We start from the raw sequence: 15,698 nt of genomic DNA, 5'->3' as shown, positions 1-15,698 counted from the left end.
GTCTAGTTGTGAGTTTGGAAGTGACGGGAGATAAATGTTTATTTCCTCCTGCTTCTGTTTATTATTTTGTTAAATGAAGAGTAAACAGTTTTTATCCTTGGGCTTATTAGCATATCATTTATTATATTTGCAAAACTTTGAACTCATCAAAGCTGTTAGGGAAATGGAAATTGTACCTATTCTAATCATGCTAATCCATCATCCCCTTACTTCGTTTCTGCATCATTGCTTTATGCTGAAAAGCCCTTTTTTATTTTCATGTCTGTACTTTTATTCTTTTCAAGTTGGAAGATACTTGTTGGAAAAAGTTGAAACAATATGAAAGGGTCAAGAGTGAAAAACAAAGTTTCTTCTTACTTCTCTATACACCTTCAGTTCCTTCCTTCCCTTGGAGGCATCCGTTACCAACTAGGTTCTTAGAAATCTGGGAGGGAAATTTTCTGTGTCCAGGCATTTCTTTTATCTAAGGATTCATTCCGTATATACTGCTCTGCAGCATGCCTCGAACTAAACAATGTATCTTGGACATCTTTTTTATTTATGTAATAAATGCAAATGTATTCATGTAATAAATGCAATGATTTGGTGGGTGTTGTTCCACATCTTTTTCGCTAAACTGTAGATCATGGATGTCTTTCTCTATCAGTATAGGTAGCGGTGCTGTATTCTTTCTTATTTTTAAAATTGCTTAATGTTTATTTATCTTTTGAGAGACACAGAGAGCGAGTGGGGGAGGGGCAGGGAGAGGGAGACACAGAATCCGAACGAAGCAGGCTGCAGGCTCCGGGCTCCGAGCTGTCAGCACAGAGCCCGACGCGGGGCCTAAACTCACAAACTGCCAGATCATGACCTGAGCTGAAGTCGGACACTTCGCCGACTGAGCCACCCAGGCGCCCCTAGCTGTGCATATTCTTGATGCATAAATGAATCTTCACTTATTTGGCCATCCCCTGTTGGTAATCATTTAGGGATATTTTTATGTTTTTGTCTATTAAGAGCAATATTGTAACAGCGGTTCTTGTACACATTTTATATGATGCTGTCCTAAAAGGGGACTCGCTGAAAGATTATATTTATTTTTAGTTTTGAAAAGTACTGCCCCACTGTCCTCCCAAAAGTTGCACCGATTTATGCCCACCAAAAGCATAGTTTTGCAAATACTGAGTATTATCAAACTTGTACACTTTTTTGTCAGTCTGAAAGGTGGGGAAAATTTGTTTTAATTTATTCCATTGTAATTGCAGGTAAGACTGGAAGAACTTTTCACATGTTTCTTGGGGATTTGTGTTTCTTTTTTTTAAGTTTATTTATTTACTTAGAGAGAACATGTGAGTGGGGGAGGGGCAGAGAGGAGGAGAGAGAGAATCCTAAGCAGGCTCCTCACTGTCAATACAGAGCCCGATGCAGAGCTCGAACTCACAAACCGTGAGATCACGGCTTGAGCGGAAGCCAAGAGTCAGACACTCAACCGACTGCGCCACCCAGGTGTCCCTGTGTTTCTTTTTTATTATTAACTCTATTCATCTCCTTTGCTCGTTTTTCTGTTTGGTTTCTCATCTTTTTGTTATCAGTTTCTAAGAGCTATTTGGCTATTAAATAATTAGCTCATTGTCTGCTTCTTTATCTCTTTATTCATTTCCAGGTTTTCGTGTGATTTTTTTTTTAATATTTTTTTATTATTTTTATTTTTATTATTTTTTTTAACGTTTATTTATTTTTGAGACAGAGAGAGACAGAGCATGAACAGGGGAGGATCAGAGAGACGGAGACACAGAATCTGAAACAGGCTCCAGGCTCTGAGCTGTCAGCACAGAGCCCGACGCGGGGCTCGAACTCACGGACCGTGAGGTCATGACCTGAGCCGAAGTCGGCCGCTTAACCGACTGAGCCACCCAGGCGCCCCTCGTGTGATTTTTTAATTTTATTTATGGCTTTTTTTTTTTTTTTGCCTTTGCAAAGGGAAAACATACTGCTCTTTCTTTGTCTCTTTTCTTCCTTTCACACCTGCCGTCGCACTTCACTTCTGACACAAGAGATGTGGGTTTTCCACACACCCAGCTGTTGTCTACAACACTAGCTGGGTGTGCTGCAACTTAACTCGATTCTGACACTGCCTGCCTAAAGATGGCATCAGATTTCACAGGCTTAAGTGCCCAGTCCCCAAAGCTTCCTTTCCCCCACCTCCCATTTCAGATGCCAACTGCAAATCTCGGGCTGTCACCTGTACTTCTGACCTGCTGTAAATCCGGGTTCCCATGACCCCCTCCTCGGGTTTGATCACCTGCTAGAACAGCTTAAGAACCCATGGAAATATTTACTCACAGATGCTGCTTTATTATATAATAAAGGATGTGATAAAGGGTGCAGATGAATTGCCAGATGTAGAAACACACAGGGCAAGGCCCAGAAGTTTCCCTAGTGCAAGAGTTCAAGTCCCCATGGAGTTGGGCTGTGTCACCCTCCCAGCATGTCCTGTATTCACCAACCCAAAAGCTCTTTGTACCGCAAACATTTGGGATTTTTATGGTGGCTTCATCAGATGAGCGTGACTGGTCCTTTATTCCATCTCCAGTCTCTCTCCCCTTCCAGGGGGATGCGGTGTGGGACTGAAAGTTCCAGGCTTCTAATCATGGCTTGGTCTTTCTGGTGACCCGTCCCCATCCCGAAGCTGTCCAGGAACCCACCAAGAGTCACCTCACAAAACAAAAAACACTCTGAGCTCTCAGAAAATTCCAAGTGATATAGGAGCTCTGTGTCAGGAGCTAGGGTCAAAGACCAAATATTAAAACAAAAGATGCTCCTAGCACCCCCCTCACTTAGGAAATTACAGGAGTTCAGGGGCTCTGGGCCAGCGCCAGGGACAAAGACCAAATATATATTTATTATGACTCCGATATCACAGCCTTAAAGCAGTCTTTAATTTTCATTAAAAAGTAGTCAAATTTGCCTTTCCATTACGGCTTCTAGATTTTAAGTCATTCTTAGAAAGACCTTCCCTAGTCTAAGATTTTATTAAATATCACCCTGGCTTTTTATTTTAACAAGCTATTTTTTAGATCAGTTTTAGATTCACAGCAGAAGTGAGTAGAAAGTAAGAGATTTTTCCATATACCCGATGCATACCCCCACCCGCCTCTGCCCTGTATGACCTCCCCCACGATTACCATCCACCCCAGGGTGGTACATTTGTTACAATCAATGAACCTAAATTAACACTCATTACCATCCAAAGACCACAGTTTACATTAAGGTTTGCTGTGTGTTCTGTGAGTTTTGACAAATGTATGGTGATATGTATCTGCCATTATAGTGTCGTAGAGGATGGTTTCATTGTACTAAAAATCCTCTATGTTCCATCTATTTATTCCTTTTCCTGCTAACCCCTGGAAACCACTGATCCTTTTACTGTCTCCTTAGTTTTGCCTTTTTCAGAAAGTCATATGGTTGGAATCATACAGTATGTAGCCTTTCCAAACTGGTTTCTTTCATTTAGTAATATGCATTTAAGATTCCTGGGTCTCTTTATGGTTTGATAGCTCATTTCTTTTTTTAACGCTGAATAATATGCCATTGTCTGGGGGTGCCTGGGTGACTCAACTGGTTAAGCATCTGACTTCTGATTTCAGCTCAGGTCCTGATCCCATGGTTTGTGAGTTCAAACCCTGCGTCGGGCTCCACACTGACAGCATGCAGCCTGCTTGGGATTCCCTCTCTCTCTCTCTCTCTCTCTCTCTCTCTCTCTCTCTCCCCCCCACCCACCCACTCATGTGTGCACTCTCTCTCTCTCTCTCTCAAGAATAAATAAATTTAAAAAAATATGCCATTGTCTGGATGTACCACAGTTTATTAACCCATTCACCTCCTGAAAGACATCTTGGTTGTTTCCGACTTTTGGCAATTATGAATAAAGCTACTATGAACAATTGTGTGTAGGTGTTTGTGTGCACATAAGTTTTCGACTCTTTTGGGTAAATACCAAGGATTGCAATTGCTAGGTTGTGTGGTAAGTGTAGGTTTAGTTTTGTAAAAAACTACCCTAGTTCTTTTATGCTTTAATTTTTAAAATATAGTTAAATGCTATCCATCAAAAAATTATTTAATGAATGAAGAGTGTTAAAGATTCACCTTTAAATTTGTATTTTTACAAATGATAATCAATGCTGTTTGTTCAATGCTGTTTGTTGAACAAGCCACCTTTTCCCCATTGACTTGAATAGTGCCTTCTATCACACAATAAATTCCCACTTATGCTTACGCCCATTCCTGGATTTTCTACTTGTTGATATTAAAGACGCAACATGCAAAGACCAGCTGTAACAGTTAAAAAGAGAAAGAAGGAAAGGCTAGGTATAAAGGGAAAGAAGGGAATAAAGTAGGGAGGAGAAATAGAAGCTAAATTTCTTTGATTGTACCGTGATTTTAGATTTGTCATTGGAATCCTGGAAATATTTTTGCATAATTACGAAACAAAATCGAAGTAAAGAAAGTAATCCTTTAAAATGTAAAATACAATTAAACAAATGTTCCTTGCATTCGGTCGGTGTTTTTATTCTAAGATGTTGGTATTTTTGATCTGAGATTATTGTGAGCATAATGTGGGATGAATCAAATGAGTAGTCATGTGATCCTCTATTTGAATCATCTTTGGTGTCCTTGAGAACTGGGATTCTCGGTGTGGGGGACAGGAGATATGCGTGTAAGATAGAAGAGATTGTCATGACCTAATAGACCCGAATTGGATTGAAAATATATCACTATAAACTCATGAGGAATTTTACGTGAAATGTTTTGGGAAAATAAACTAAATTATTCATAGGCCAAAGGGGCAGTCTCAGAGGAAATTTAAAAATGCATATAACTGGGTAAGAAGGAAGCACAACTTATCAAAATATAGGAGGCATAGGTAAAGTAGTGGTCGGAGGGAAGTTTATAGCACCAAATGCTTAGATTAGAAAAGAGGAAAGGTGTAAAATCAATAATTAGGTTTCTTGAGAGAAAAAGAAAAACTAAGAAAAACAAAATAAACCTACATGAAACAGAAGAAAGAAAATGATAAAGATCAGAAATCAGTGGAATTAAAAGCAGGAAAACAGTTAACAGAGAAAATGACTGACGCAAAAGCCAGTTCTTTGAAAAATAGAAAAATGGATAAGCCTCTAGCAAGACTGCCGAAGAGGAAAGACACCGATCACCAGATCAGGATGAAGTGGGATGTCACTACAGTTCCTGTAGCCATCAAAGGACAATAAAGAATTGCTGCCAACAACTTTATGCTCATAAATTTGACGATTTAGAAGAAATAGAACAATTTCTCAGAAAGCGGACACTACGAAAATTCAAAGAAGGTGGAATAGAACCTGAATAGTTCTGTAACCGTTAAAAAATTTTTTTAATGTTTATTTATATTTGGGGGGGGGCAGAGAGAGGGAGACACAGAATCTGAAGGCTCTGAGCCGTCAGAACAGACGTGGGGCTCGAACTCACGAGCTGTGCGATCATGACCTGAGCCGAAGTCACATGCTTAATCAGCTGAGCCACCCGGGCGCGCCCCTGTAACCATTTTGTTTTTAAGTGAATTTGTAATATAAGTCTCCTGAAAAAGAAATCTCCACTTCCAGATGGTTTTACTGGAGAATTCTCGAATAGACACTATTTTTACACAAATGTCTTTCAAAAGTAGGAGGGAGTACTTCCCAGTTCATTTTATGAGGCAAGTATTGATGCTCTGCTACCAACCCCAGAAAAAGACCATTTCTTGTCTTACAAAAAAAAAAAAAAAAAAGCCATTATCTCTCATGAAATGAGAGGCAAAATCCTCAAAAAACAATTATCCAATTGAATCCAGCAATATATTTTAAAAAATTATACACCAGAACCAAGTGGGATTTAATCTAAGTTGTGGCTCAACATTTGAAAGTCAATGAATGTAATTTATCATGTCAACAAATTAAAGAAGAAAAATCATAGGATTTTTGTCAGTTGATGGAGAAAACATTCAACAGCACGCAATACCCATTTATGGTAGAAACTCCGCAACTAGAAATAGGGACTTTCCTTAAATTGATAAAGATCATCCACACAAAACCTGCAATAGCATCGTACTTAACAGTGAATGCTTTCTTTTCAAGATCGGGAACAAGGCCAGGACTTATTCCACATAGTACTAGAAGTTCCAGCCACTGCAATAAGAAAAGAAAAGATGTGTAGAAGAAAAAATAAAATTGTCCTCATTTACAGATTGTCTGCATAGAAAATCCCAGAGAGGCGACAAAACCTTAGAGAACCAGCAAGTGAATTCAGTAGGCATGGAGGATACAAGATCAGCATACATAAATCAATTGCACTTTTTATCTTTTTTGTTTTTAATGTTTATCTGTTTCTGAAAGAGTGAGTGAGCGCAGGGGAGGAGCAGAGAGATAGAGAGACAGAGCATCCTAAGGAGGTTCTGAGCTGTCAGAGCAGAGCCTGATGTGGGGCTCGAACTCACAAGCCATGAGATCATGACCCGAGCCAAAATCAAGAGTTCAATGCTTAATGGACTGAGCCACGCAGGCACCTCTGAATTTTGTTTATCTTTTTAAAAAAAGATCTTGATTTATTTTTGAAAGAAAGGGAGCAGGGAGCAGCAGAGAGAGAGGGAGACAGAGAATCTGAAGCTGGCTCCACACTGTCAGCTCAGAGCCTGACTTGGGGCTCGAACTCATGAACCATGAGAGCATGACCTGAGCTGAAATGGGACGCTTAACCGACTGAGCCACCCAGGCACTCCTCAATTGCATTTTTACGTACTAATAGCGAACATGTGGAAACTGAAATTAAGACACATGCCATTTGCAATTACTGCCCCCCCCCAGTGAAATCCTTAGGTATAATTGTAACAAAAACATGTATAGAATCAGTATCCTGAAAATTAGAAAATACTGATGAAAGATTTTAAAAACCAGTCAATTAAAGACATACCAGGTTCACAGATTGGAAGACTTGTCATAGTAAAGATGCCCCTAATTACTCTATACGTTTAATGCAATTCCTATAAAAATTCCAGCAAAGCTTTTTTTTTTTTTTCGAGACAGATAATAAGCTTATTCTAAAATGTATGTGGAAAGGCACAGGCTCTAGAGCAGCTAAAACCAACTTGGAAAAGATGAATAAGGTGGAACTAATCACTCTGCCTGATATTAAGCCTAGTGCAGCTACTGCAATCAAGAGAGTATGGAATTGGAGTGTGGTATTGAGAGTGTGGAGAGATAGACACCTACGTCAGTGGAACAGGATAGAGAACCAAGAATTTAGACCCACACAAATATGGCCAATTGATTTTTAACAGAGGAACAAAAGGAATTCAACGAGGGACAACTTTTTCGACAAATGATATTGGGGCAATTGGACATTGGTATAGGCAAAACCATGGGCCTCAGTTTAAGCTTCATATAGATATTCAGTCCAAGTAGATCGTGGACTTAAATGTAAAATGTAAAACTATAAAACTTTTTTAAAATACTGGAGAAACATCTTTGGGATCTAGGGCTGGCCAAAAACATGATCCCTAAAAGAAAAAAAAGTTAGACCTCATCACAAAAAGATATAAAAACAAGTTACAGACTGGGAGAAAATGTTTGCAACCCGCATATCTGGCAAAGGACTAATATCTTGAGCATTAAAAATATAAATAAAAACCTCTTGGGGCACCTGGCTGGCTCAGTGGATAGAGCATACGAAGCTTAATCTCAAGGTCGTTGAGCTCAAGCCCCATATTAGGGATGGAGCCTACTTTTTAAAAAATTAAAAATTAAAAAACTAACCTCTCAAAGCGCAACAGTTAAAAATCCAACACAATCCAATTAGAAAATGGGCAAATGACAAGAACTGTCCCTTCAGCAAATACAAGCAGCAAATAAGCACGTGAAAAGATGTCCCGCCTCATTACCCACGAGGAATATGTAATTTAAACACACAACGAAATATCAAAATGGCTAAAGTAAAAAGTAGTGACAACACCAAATGCTGGCAAATGTGGGGAAATTGGATCAGTCAAATATTACTAGTGGGAATGTAAAATTGTAAACCTACTCTGGGAAACCGTTTGCAGCGTCTTATAAAAACTAAACATGCAACTACCATAAGACTGAGCAATTGCATTCTTAGACATCTATCCCAGCAACATGGAAACTTACTTTCATACGCGAAGCTACACACAGTGTTCACAGCGGCTTTATGTATAATAGCCCAGATCTGGAAACAATCCAGACGGCCTTTTGACAGGTGAAACAAACTGTGATACATCTATCCCATGGATACTACACAGCAATAAAAAGGAACGAGTTATTAATGCATGAAACAACATGGATGAATTTCTGGGAATTATGCCAGGTTAAAAAAAAAACCAATTCCAAAAGGTTACATCCTGTATGGCTCTATGTATATAACATTTCTTCAAATGTCAAAATTATAGAAATGGAGAAAAGATTAGTAGTTGTGGGGGGCAGGCTATGGTAATAAAAAGGTACCAGGAAGGGTCCTTATGGTGATGGAAATGGTCTGCATTTTGACCGTAACAGTGTCAATATCTTGGATAATATGTACTGCAGTTTTTAAGATGCTATTTTTAGGGAAAACAGGGTAAAGGATACATAGGGTCGCTCTGTATTATATCTTAATACATGTGAATCTACAATGATTTTAAAATAAAAGTTGAATTATAAAAAGGGGCGAATCCCTTGGAAAATGGTTTGGCAGTTTCAATGAAGTTACATACTATATATTTAATGAAGTTAAATTCATATTTAAATATATGAATTCTATGAATTTGTATATTTAATGAAGTTAAATACTGCTTAAATTAACTTTTCCTATGACCTGTCCATTCTACTCCTGTGTAAATATCCAGGAGTATTGAGTACACTTGTCCATAAAAAGATTTGTGTATGAATGTTCACAGTATCTTTATTCATTATAGCCGAAATTTGGAAACAATCCAGATGTTCATATGGAGGAGAATGGATAAACAAATTGTGGCATATTCCTACAATGGAATACTTCTTACAAAAAAAAAGGAACGGATACACACAAGATATGGATGCATTTTTTTCACACATTACATTAAGCAATGGGAATCAGATACAAGAGAGCATGTAGCATATGATGACATTCATATGAAGCTTAAGAACAGACGAACTCATTGCTACTGATGGAAGATAGACACTGTTTACTGGTAGTGGGAGGGTGGAACCAACTGGAAAGGAGCTTGGGGGAACTTTCTGGAGTGACAGAAATGTGGCTACATAGGTATACGGCATAATGTTAAAACCTATTGAACTGTACCCTTAAGGTTTATGCATTTTACTCTATGTTGATTATACCTTAAAGTACCGTAAAACAGATCTTCGTTCATAGGAGGAAAAAGACACGTCAACTGATCCCACCACATGGACTTTATTTGAATCCTCTCTTGGACAAGCTATAGAAAAAAAACTGCTTAATAGCACTCATGAGAAATTGAAAAGATGAGGAGTTTATAACTGATGACATTAAGGAGTTGGGAAGTTTATAGGTATAAAATAATTGTGTTAAAGAGTTCATGTCATTTAGAGAGAGGCACTGAAATCAATGATGTACCTAGGATTGGCTTCACAATAAAGCCGATGAGGACTGGTGGGATGTAAATGAAACCAGATTGGCCATGCATTGATTTGTTTAACTGCATGGTTGGATTGATTATCATCTGTGTTTTACTCCATGACAAAAAGTTAAAGTTCTAAAATTTAGTACAAATAGGAGCACCTGGGTGGCTCAGTTGGTTAAGCATTCATTCAACTCTTGATTTCGGCTCAGGTCATGATCTCACTGTTTGTGGGATCGAGCCCCACATCAGGCTCTGTGCTGACAGTGCGGAGCCTGCTTGGGATCCTCTCTCGCCCTCTTTCTGCCCCTCCCCTGTTTGCGTGCATGCTCGTGTACTCTGTCTCAAAAATAAACAAACATTGAAAAAAAGATAGACACTCGTAGCCTTATTATTGCCAGTAAAACAGAACAATCAGCCTCTGAGATAGTACGCCCTAAGGATGCTCAGGGAGTGGTGGGGAAAGTTCATGCCTCAAACAGAAGCGTTGCTACTCTGCACTAGATGTCTTCATCAAGGAGTGAGGATCTCCAAGGGTAGAAAACCACCCTACGCTCAGTGGACACCAAGTGTATACATACCTTATATTTAAGTGCTTTCCATTAAAATGGGTTTATGTTGGCACATATAGACACAGCGTATCTCCATGAATCATCCATCTGTTTTACCAAAGTGAAGCAGGGGGATTAACTATGTTTTTCAAACTTCATGTGCTCTCTTATTTTCTCTAAGGACCTGATGTTATTTTATGAGGATGATCCAAAGCCAGTTTTGCCCACACTTCCTCCTCCCATTACCTCATCAACTAAATGGTTATCAGAAGAGCAAGCAGACGTTTGTCACCTCTGCGATGCAGGTAAACTGGGTAAAAATTAGCAAGTCAACTCAGAAGCATCAATACGAAACACTGGGAAAGGAGTTGCTTTTCGTCAGATTTTATTTGGTGAAATATAGCAATAAGGGCTTTAATTTAACTTTGATAATGGGGGATGGGACCAGCATGGATGAATTCAGCCCACACATAATCCTATAATCCTATTTTGCCATTTGTTTCAGTGGGTTTTTTTTTCTCTATTTTGCTTTCTTTTCTTTCTCACCATTTCAAAAATTAGTAACCACAATCAGACCTCTTACGAATGCTTTAAAAAAGCAGAAAAATTAATTTGAGTTCCTTTTTTCATTTGTAGGAACATCTCTTTGATAACCAAGCTTTAGGCCAGAATGCATGGGATCCCCCAAACTGGCTAATCGCCTCTTGAATAATTAACATTAGAGGGGGTACGGTATAAAATGATACAGACTGGCCTCCAAGAAATTACACTATCAAATTCCAACCGGGTCCTGCTGCTGTGAAAGACCTGATTGATTCACCATGGCACCACTCCATACTGTCTCTATTTTTCAGAAACTCTCAATTTTTGATACATTCTTCCTCTTGCTCTTCTCAAAAAATAGGACTCAAGACCTTCTGCCAAGTTGAGAATGAAACGTTCTCATTAGTATGTTTCATCCCCTCATTTGTCTTTGCTTTTATATCCATCCAGGCATCTTCTCCCTCATTGCAGAGGTGGCTCCTTATGTTCCGAGTTTCGTCTTCTCCCTCATCTTTGGGCCACGCACCTCGGTTTTCTCCTTATATATATCCCCAATATCCAAAATGTATTTAAAAAAACCCCTGTAGGTTATTAGTGTAGATTTCTTTTCTACATTTACATTTATATAATTTTCTTATAAAACTGGTCCTGAGAACGATGATGAGGATGTTTCAACAAACACAGAACACGAAGTTGTGGGTTATGGTGATATTTGTAAGTACAAGGATGATATGACTCACATGGATAATTAGTTATAAGTGGTTACCATTTTTTAGACAGCTTGCTCTGTCTTCTTAGAATACGCTTTATGTAAACGGATCCAGATCCAGAAGCTCGAAAGAATAGTAAGGAAAACATTTTTGTGCTCTAATATTCCCACGTATCCCCGCCGCGCCCAACATTTTTTTATTAAACTTCATTTTTAGAGCGGTTTAGGCTCCCAGTAAAATTGAATGGAAGGTACAGAGATTTCCCCATACACCCCTGCCCCCAAACAAGCACAGCTTCTCCCACTACCAACACCTCACATTTGTTGCAATCAGTGACCATACATTAATGCTTGATTATCAAAGACGATAGTTTACATTAGGGTTCTCTCTTGGTGTTGTATATCCTATGGGTTTTGAGAAATGTATCCACCATTTTAGTATCATACAGAACCTCTCTCCCTTCCTCCTAACACCCGATACTTTGTCTCCACAATTTTGCCTTTTCCAGAAAGTCCTATAGTTGGAATCATACAGGATAGCGTTTTCAGACTGACTTCTTTTATTCAGTAACATGTATTTTAAGCTCCTCTGTGTCTTTTCATGGCTTGATAGCCCATTTCTTCTTAGTGCTGAATAGGATATGATAGAGTATTTATCCATTCACCTCCTGAAGAACATCTTAGTTGTGTCTGAGTTTTGGCAATCATAATGAATAAAGCTGCTGTAAATATCCATGTGCAGGTTTTTGTGTGGAAATCAGTTTTCCCCACCAACATTTTAATACAAGTGAAATTGAATATAAATGAGGCTCAGGGGAAGCCTTTAAGAGGAAACAAGTCACAAAACATGTCGAGTGAGGGATGAGTCCCCCATGTTACTTGGTTAGAACTCGTCTTAATTGGAGAAGCTTCTGCTATTTTTGAGTCTTTCTCTTCTCCCATCTTTCCTTCACACCAGTCTCAGAGATATCTTGCTAAAATGCAGGTCTAAATGTTTCACTTCTCAGCTTAAAAACTTTCAGTAGCTTTCCACTACCGATAGCATGTTTAATTTTTTTATGCCGTCATATGAGATTTTCATGGCCTGCTCCCAGCCAACCCCTGTAGCCTCATCACACAATACTGCCAATACTCACAATGCTCTGTGACATTCTATTACCTGTATAGTTTCTTCTCCTTAGAAAGTCTTTGTTCCAGTTACTTCGGCTGGGTAACACATTGCTCTAAAACTTTGTGGCATAAAATAACCATTTATTCTGCTCATGGAATTCTCTGGGTCAGGAATTAGGACAGGGCACGGTGGGGATGGCTTAGCTCTGTCTCATGACGTGTGTTTGGGCCTCGGCCCGAGAACACAAAGGCTGGGGATGGGAATCATCTGAAGGCTCGTTCACTCGTGTGTCTGGTGGCTGGTGCCCACTGTCGGCTGGGGGCCTCAGTTTCTCTCCACGTGAGACTCTTCATGCAGTCTCTCCACATGGGCTAGTGTGGGCTTTCTCACAGCATGGTGGCTGGGTTCCCAGGGTGAGCATCCTGTAAAAGAAAGGACCAGGCAGTAGCTGGCTACTCTCAAAAGTCATGCTGTGAGACTTCCTTCCCATTCAGTTCATCAAAGCAATCACAAAATCTTGCCCACGTTCAAGGGAGAGGGAACATAGACTCCCACCCCTCCATGGACAAGTGTCAATGTCATATTGAAAGAAAAGCATATGGGAGGGTGTGTGTGTTAGTACAGTCATCTTTGGAAAATACAGTCTGCCACGGTCCTCCACCAAATTATGGATGCTTGACAAAGTCCTGTTGAGACAGCCAGGCCCAGCTCAAAGGTCACTACTGCTATAAAATCTTTTCTACACACGAATTTTTCTTTTCACTGTGTCCCTGTGGGACTTTGCCTACAACCTTAGATTTGAATTTATAGTTCTGTATCATTTTATAAGTTTGATTTATTTTTAATTATGTAAGTAACAAGTGAATATACTCTTATTTTAAAAAATTCAAACAATATTGCTAGAGTCCAAATCCTCCTTGACTGCCCCTTACCCCAACACAGTTCCCTCCCCAGAGTTACCTGTTATGATCCATTTGTTGGTTACTCTCTAGGCCTTTCTCTGTGCATTTGCACACATGCATGTACCTTGAAAAGTATGTAGAACTGACTTTATTTTGTTTCAGAATATTCTGTATTTTTCTGAAACGTCTTAAAGCAACATCACTTGGCCATCCTATAGATGGCCTTTCTTTTTAACTCCTATATTGCCTGGGTGTTACAGTTTATTTCCCTGCCGGTAGACAGTTTGGTATTTTATATTTTTCACTATTACACTATTTCAATATTACACTATTATTTCACTATTTTCACAATATTTCACTGTTATTTCACTATTCGATATTACACTATTACAAATGATGCTTCAGTGAATAGCTGTGTGCATATATGTGAGTGTTTATTTAGGGTAGATAGATTCCTAGAAGTGGAATCCCTGGGTCATAATATATGCCCGTTTTCATTTTAGTTAATGCTGCCAAATAGCCCCTCAAAATATCAATACCGATTCACACTGGCTTGCGGTATATAGAATTACTTATTCACACACACCCTCACCAGTACTTGATTTTTTTCAAGTCTTATATTTTTATCGCTTGGAAAAGGTTGCATTGCATAGTAGGTATAATTTGCATATTTCCATGTGTTAACTTGATATTTTTATTTCTTCTTCTGTGCATTGCATGCTTATATCCTTAGTCTTTTTCTTTTGGCTTGTGTGTTGTTGATCATTTAAATTCAATGATTTTGTAGCATTTGTATATAGGTCGCTGACCTTAAGAATCAAAACTGCCCTTTATCTTACCAGCAAAAGATAGGGTTATTTGGGAATAAAAGAGAATTTCAATTCAGGACAAACGAGCTGGGGCAAAATACAGGCAAGCCCAAGGAATGAAGGAGAGGTACACTTTCTTAAGGAGAAAAGGAGTAGTTGGGAAGGCTGTTAGAAGCTTAAAGGCCATTGGAGTAAACTGAGAGTTCCAAGTGTAATGGCTTCTCATTGACTGAGCTGTTGTTGGGAGGGGAGGGAGATATGGAAAGCCTCTCTTCCTCTTCCCAGTAGTATGCGCCTTCAAGGTCAAGTCCTGCTCTTCTGTCTTGTGTGCAATTGACTAGAGTGGTAGGGCGTGAGAGCTTCTCCTAGGGAAACCTCCAGACTCCATTTTAGTGAGGGTTTCCGTTACTAAGTTTCACACTGTTACTAATCCTTTCTGTGATTTATGTTGCAAATATCATCTTCTAGGCTATGAAGTGTCTTTCAGATTTCTTTACAGAAGATTTGTGTTTTGTTGGTGTTTTTGTAGAAGTCTGATGTTTTATGTAGTCAAGTGTATTATTATTTCCCTTCAGAGCTTTTGTTTTTTGTTTTTGTAAATTTATTTTTTACTAAAGTATAATTAACATACAGTGTTATATAAATTTCAGGTGTACAACGTAATGATCAGACAGTTCTGTACAATACTCAGTAGTGCTCACCATGATAAGTATAGTGACCATCAGACAACTTTATTACAACCTTATTGACTATATTTCCTGTGCTATGCTTTTCATCTCTGTGCCTTATTTATTTTATAACTAGAAGTTTGTACCTTTATCTATTCCTTCCCCCCACCTCTCCTCTGGCAACCACCAATCTGGTCTCTGTATTTAAGAGTCTGTTTTTTGTTTCTTTCTCTCTCCGTTTGTTCCTTTGTTTCATTTCTTAGATTCCACACATAAGCTAAATCATATGGCGTTTGTCTTTTTTGTGTAACTTTCTAAAGAAGACCTACAGATGGCCAACAGACACATGAAAAGATGCTCAACATCAGTAATCATCAGGGAAATGCAAATCAGAACCCCAGTGAAATATTGCCTTACACCTGTCAGAATTGCACTGTTGGTGGCAATGTAAATTAGCGTAGCCACTGTGGAAAGCAATATGGAGGTTCTTCAAAAAATTAAAAATATAAATACCATTATAATCTAGTAATTCCACGACTGGGTATTGACCCAAAGAAGACAAAAACACTAATTCAAAAAGACATGTACACCCCTATGTTTACTGCAGTGTTATTTACAATGTTCAAGACGTGAAAGCAACCCAAGGGTCCATCGATAAATGGATAAAGAATATATAAGATACACACACACACACACACACACACACACACACACACACACAAGAATATTACTCAACCATAAAAAAGAATGAGATCTTGCCGTTTACAACAATGTGGGTGAACCTAC

The 15,698-nt window shown here is 38.9% G+C and overlaps 1 protein-coding gene across 1 annotated transcript in view; it reads left to right on the top strand.

Annotated features, from left to right (window-relative positions):
- ENTHD1 (ENTH domain containing 1) overlaps positions 1-15,698 on the top strand; it is a 98,879-nt gene that overhangs the window by 43,444 nt on the left and 39,737 nt on the right. Inside the window, exon 4 of the mRNA XM_053199640.1 lies at positions 10,352-10,475. Coding sequence (XP_053055615.1) covers positions 10,352-10,475 — 124 coding nt within the window. The remainder of the gene's footprint in view (positions 1-10,351; positions 10,476-15,698) is intronic.

The sequence above is a fragment of the Acinonyx jubatus genome, chromosome B4 (genome assembly GCF_027475565.1).
Source record: "Acinonyx jubatus isolate Ajub_Pintada_27869175 chromosome B4, VMU_Ajub_asm_v1.0, whole genome shotgun sequence".
Taxonomy (NCBI): domain Eukaryota; kingdom Metazoa; phylum Chordata; class Mammalia; order Carnivora; family Felidae; genus Acinonyx; species Acinonyx jubatus.
This window is presented reverse-complemented; position numbering and strand designations above follow the sequence as displayed.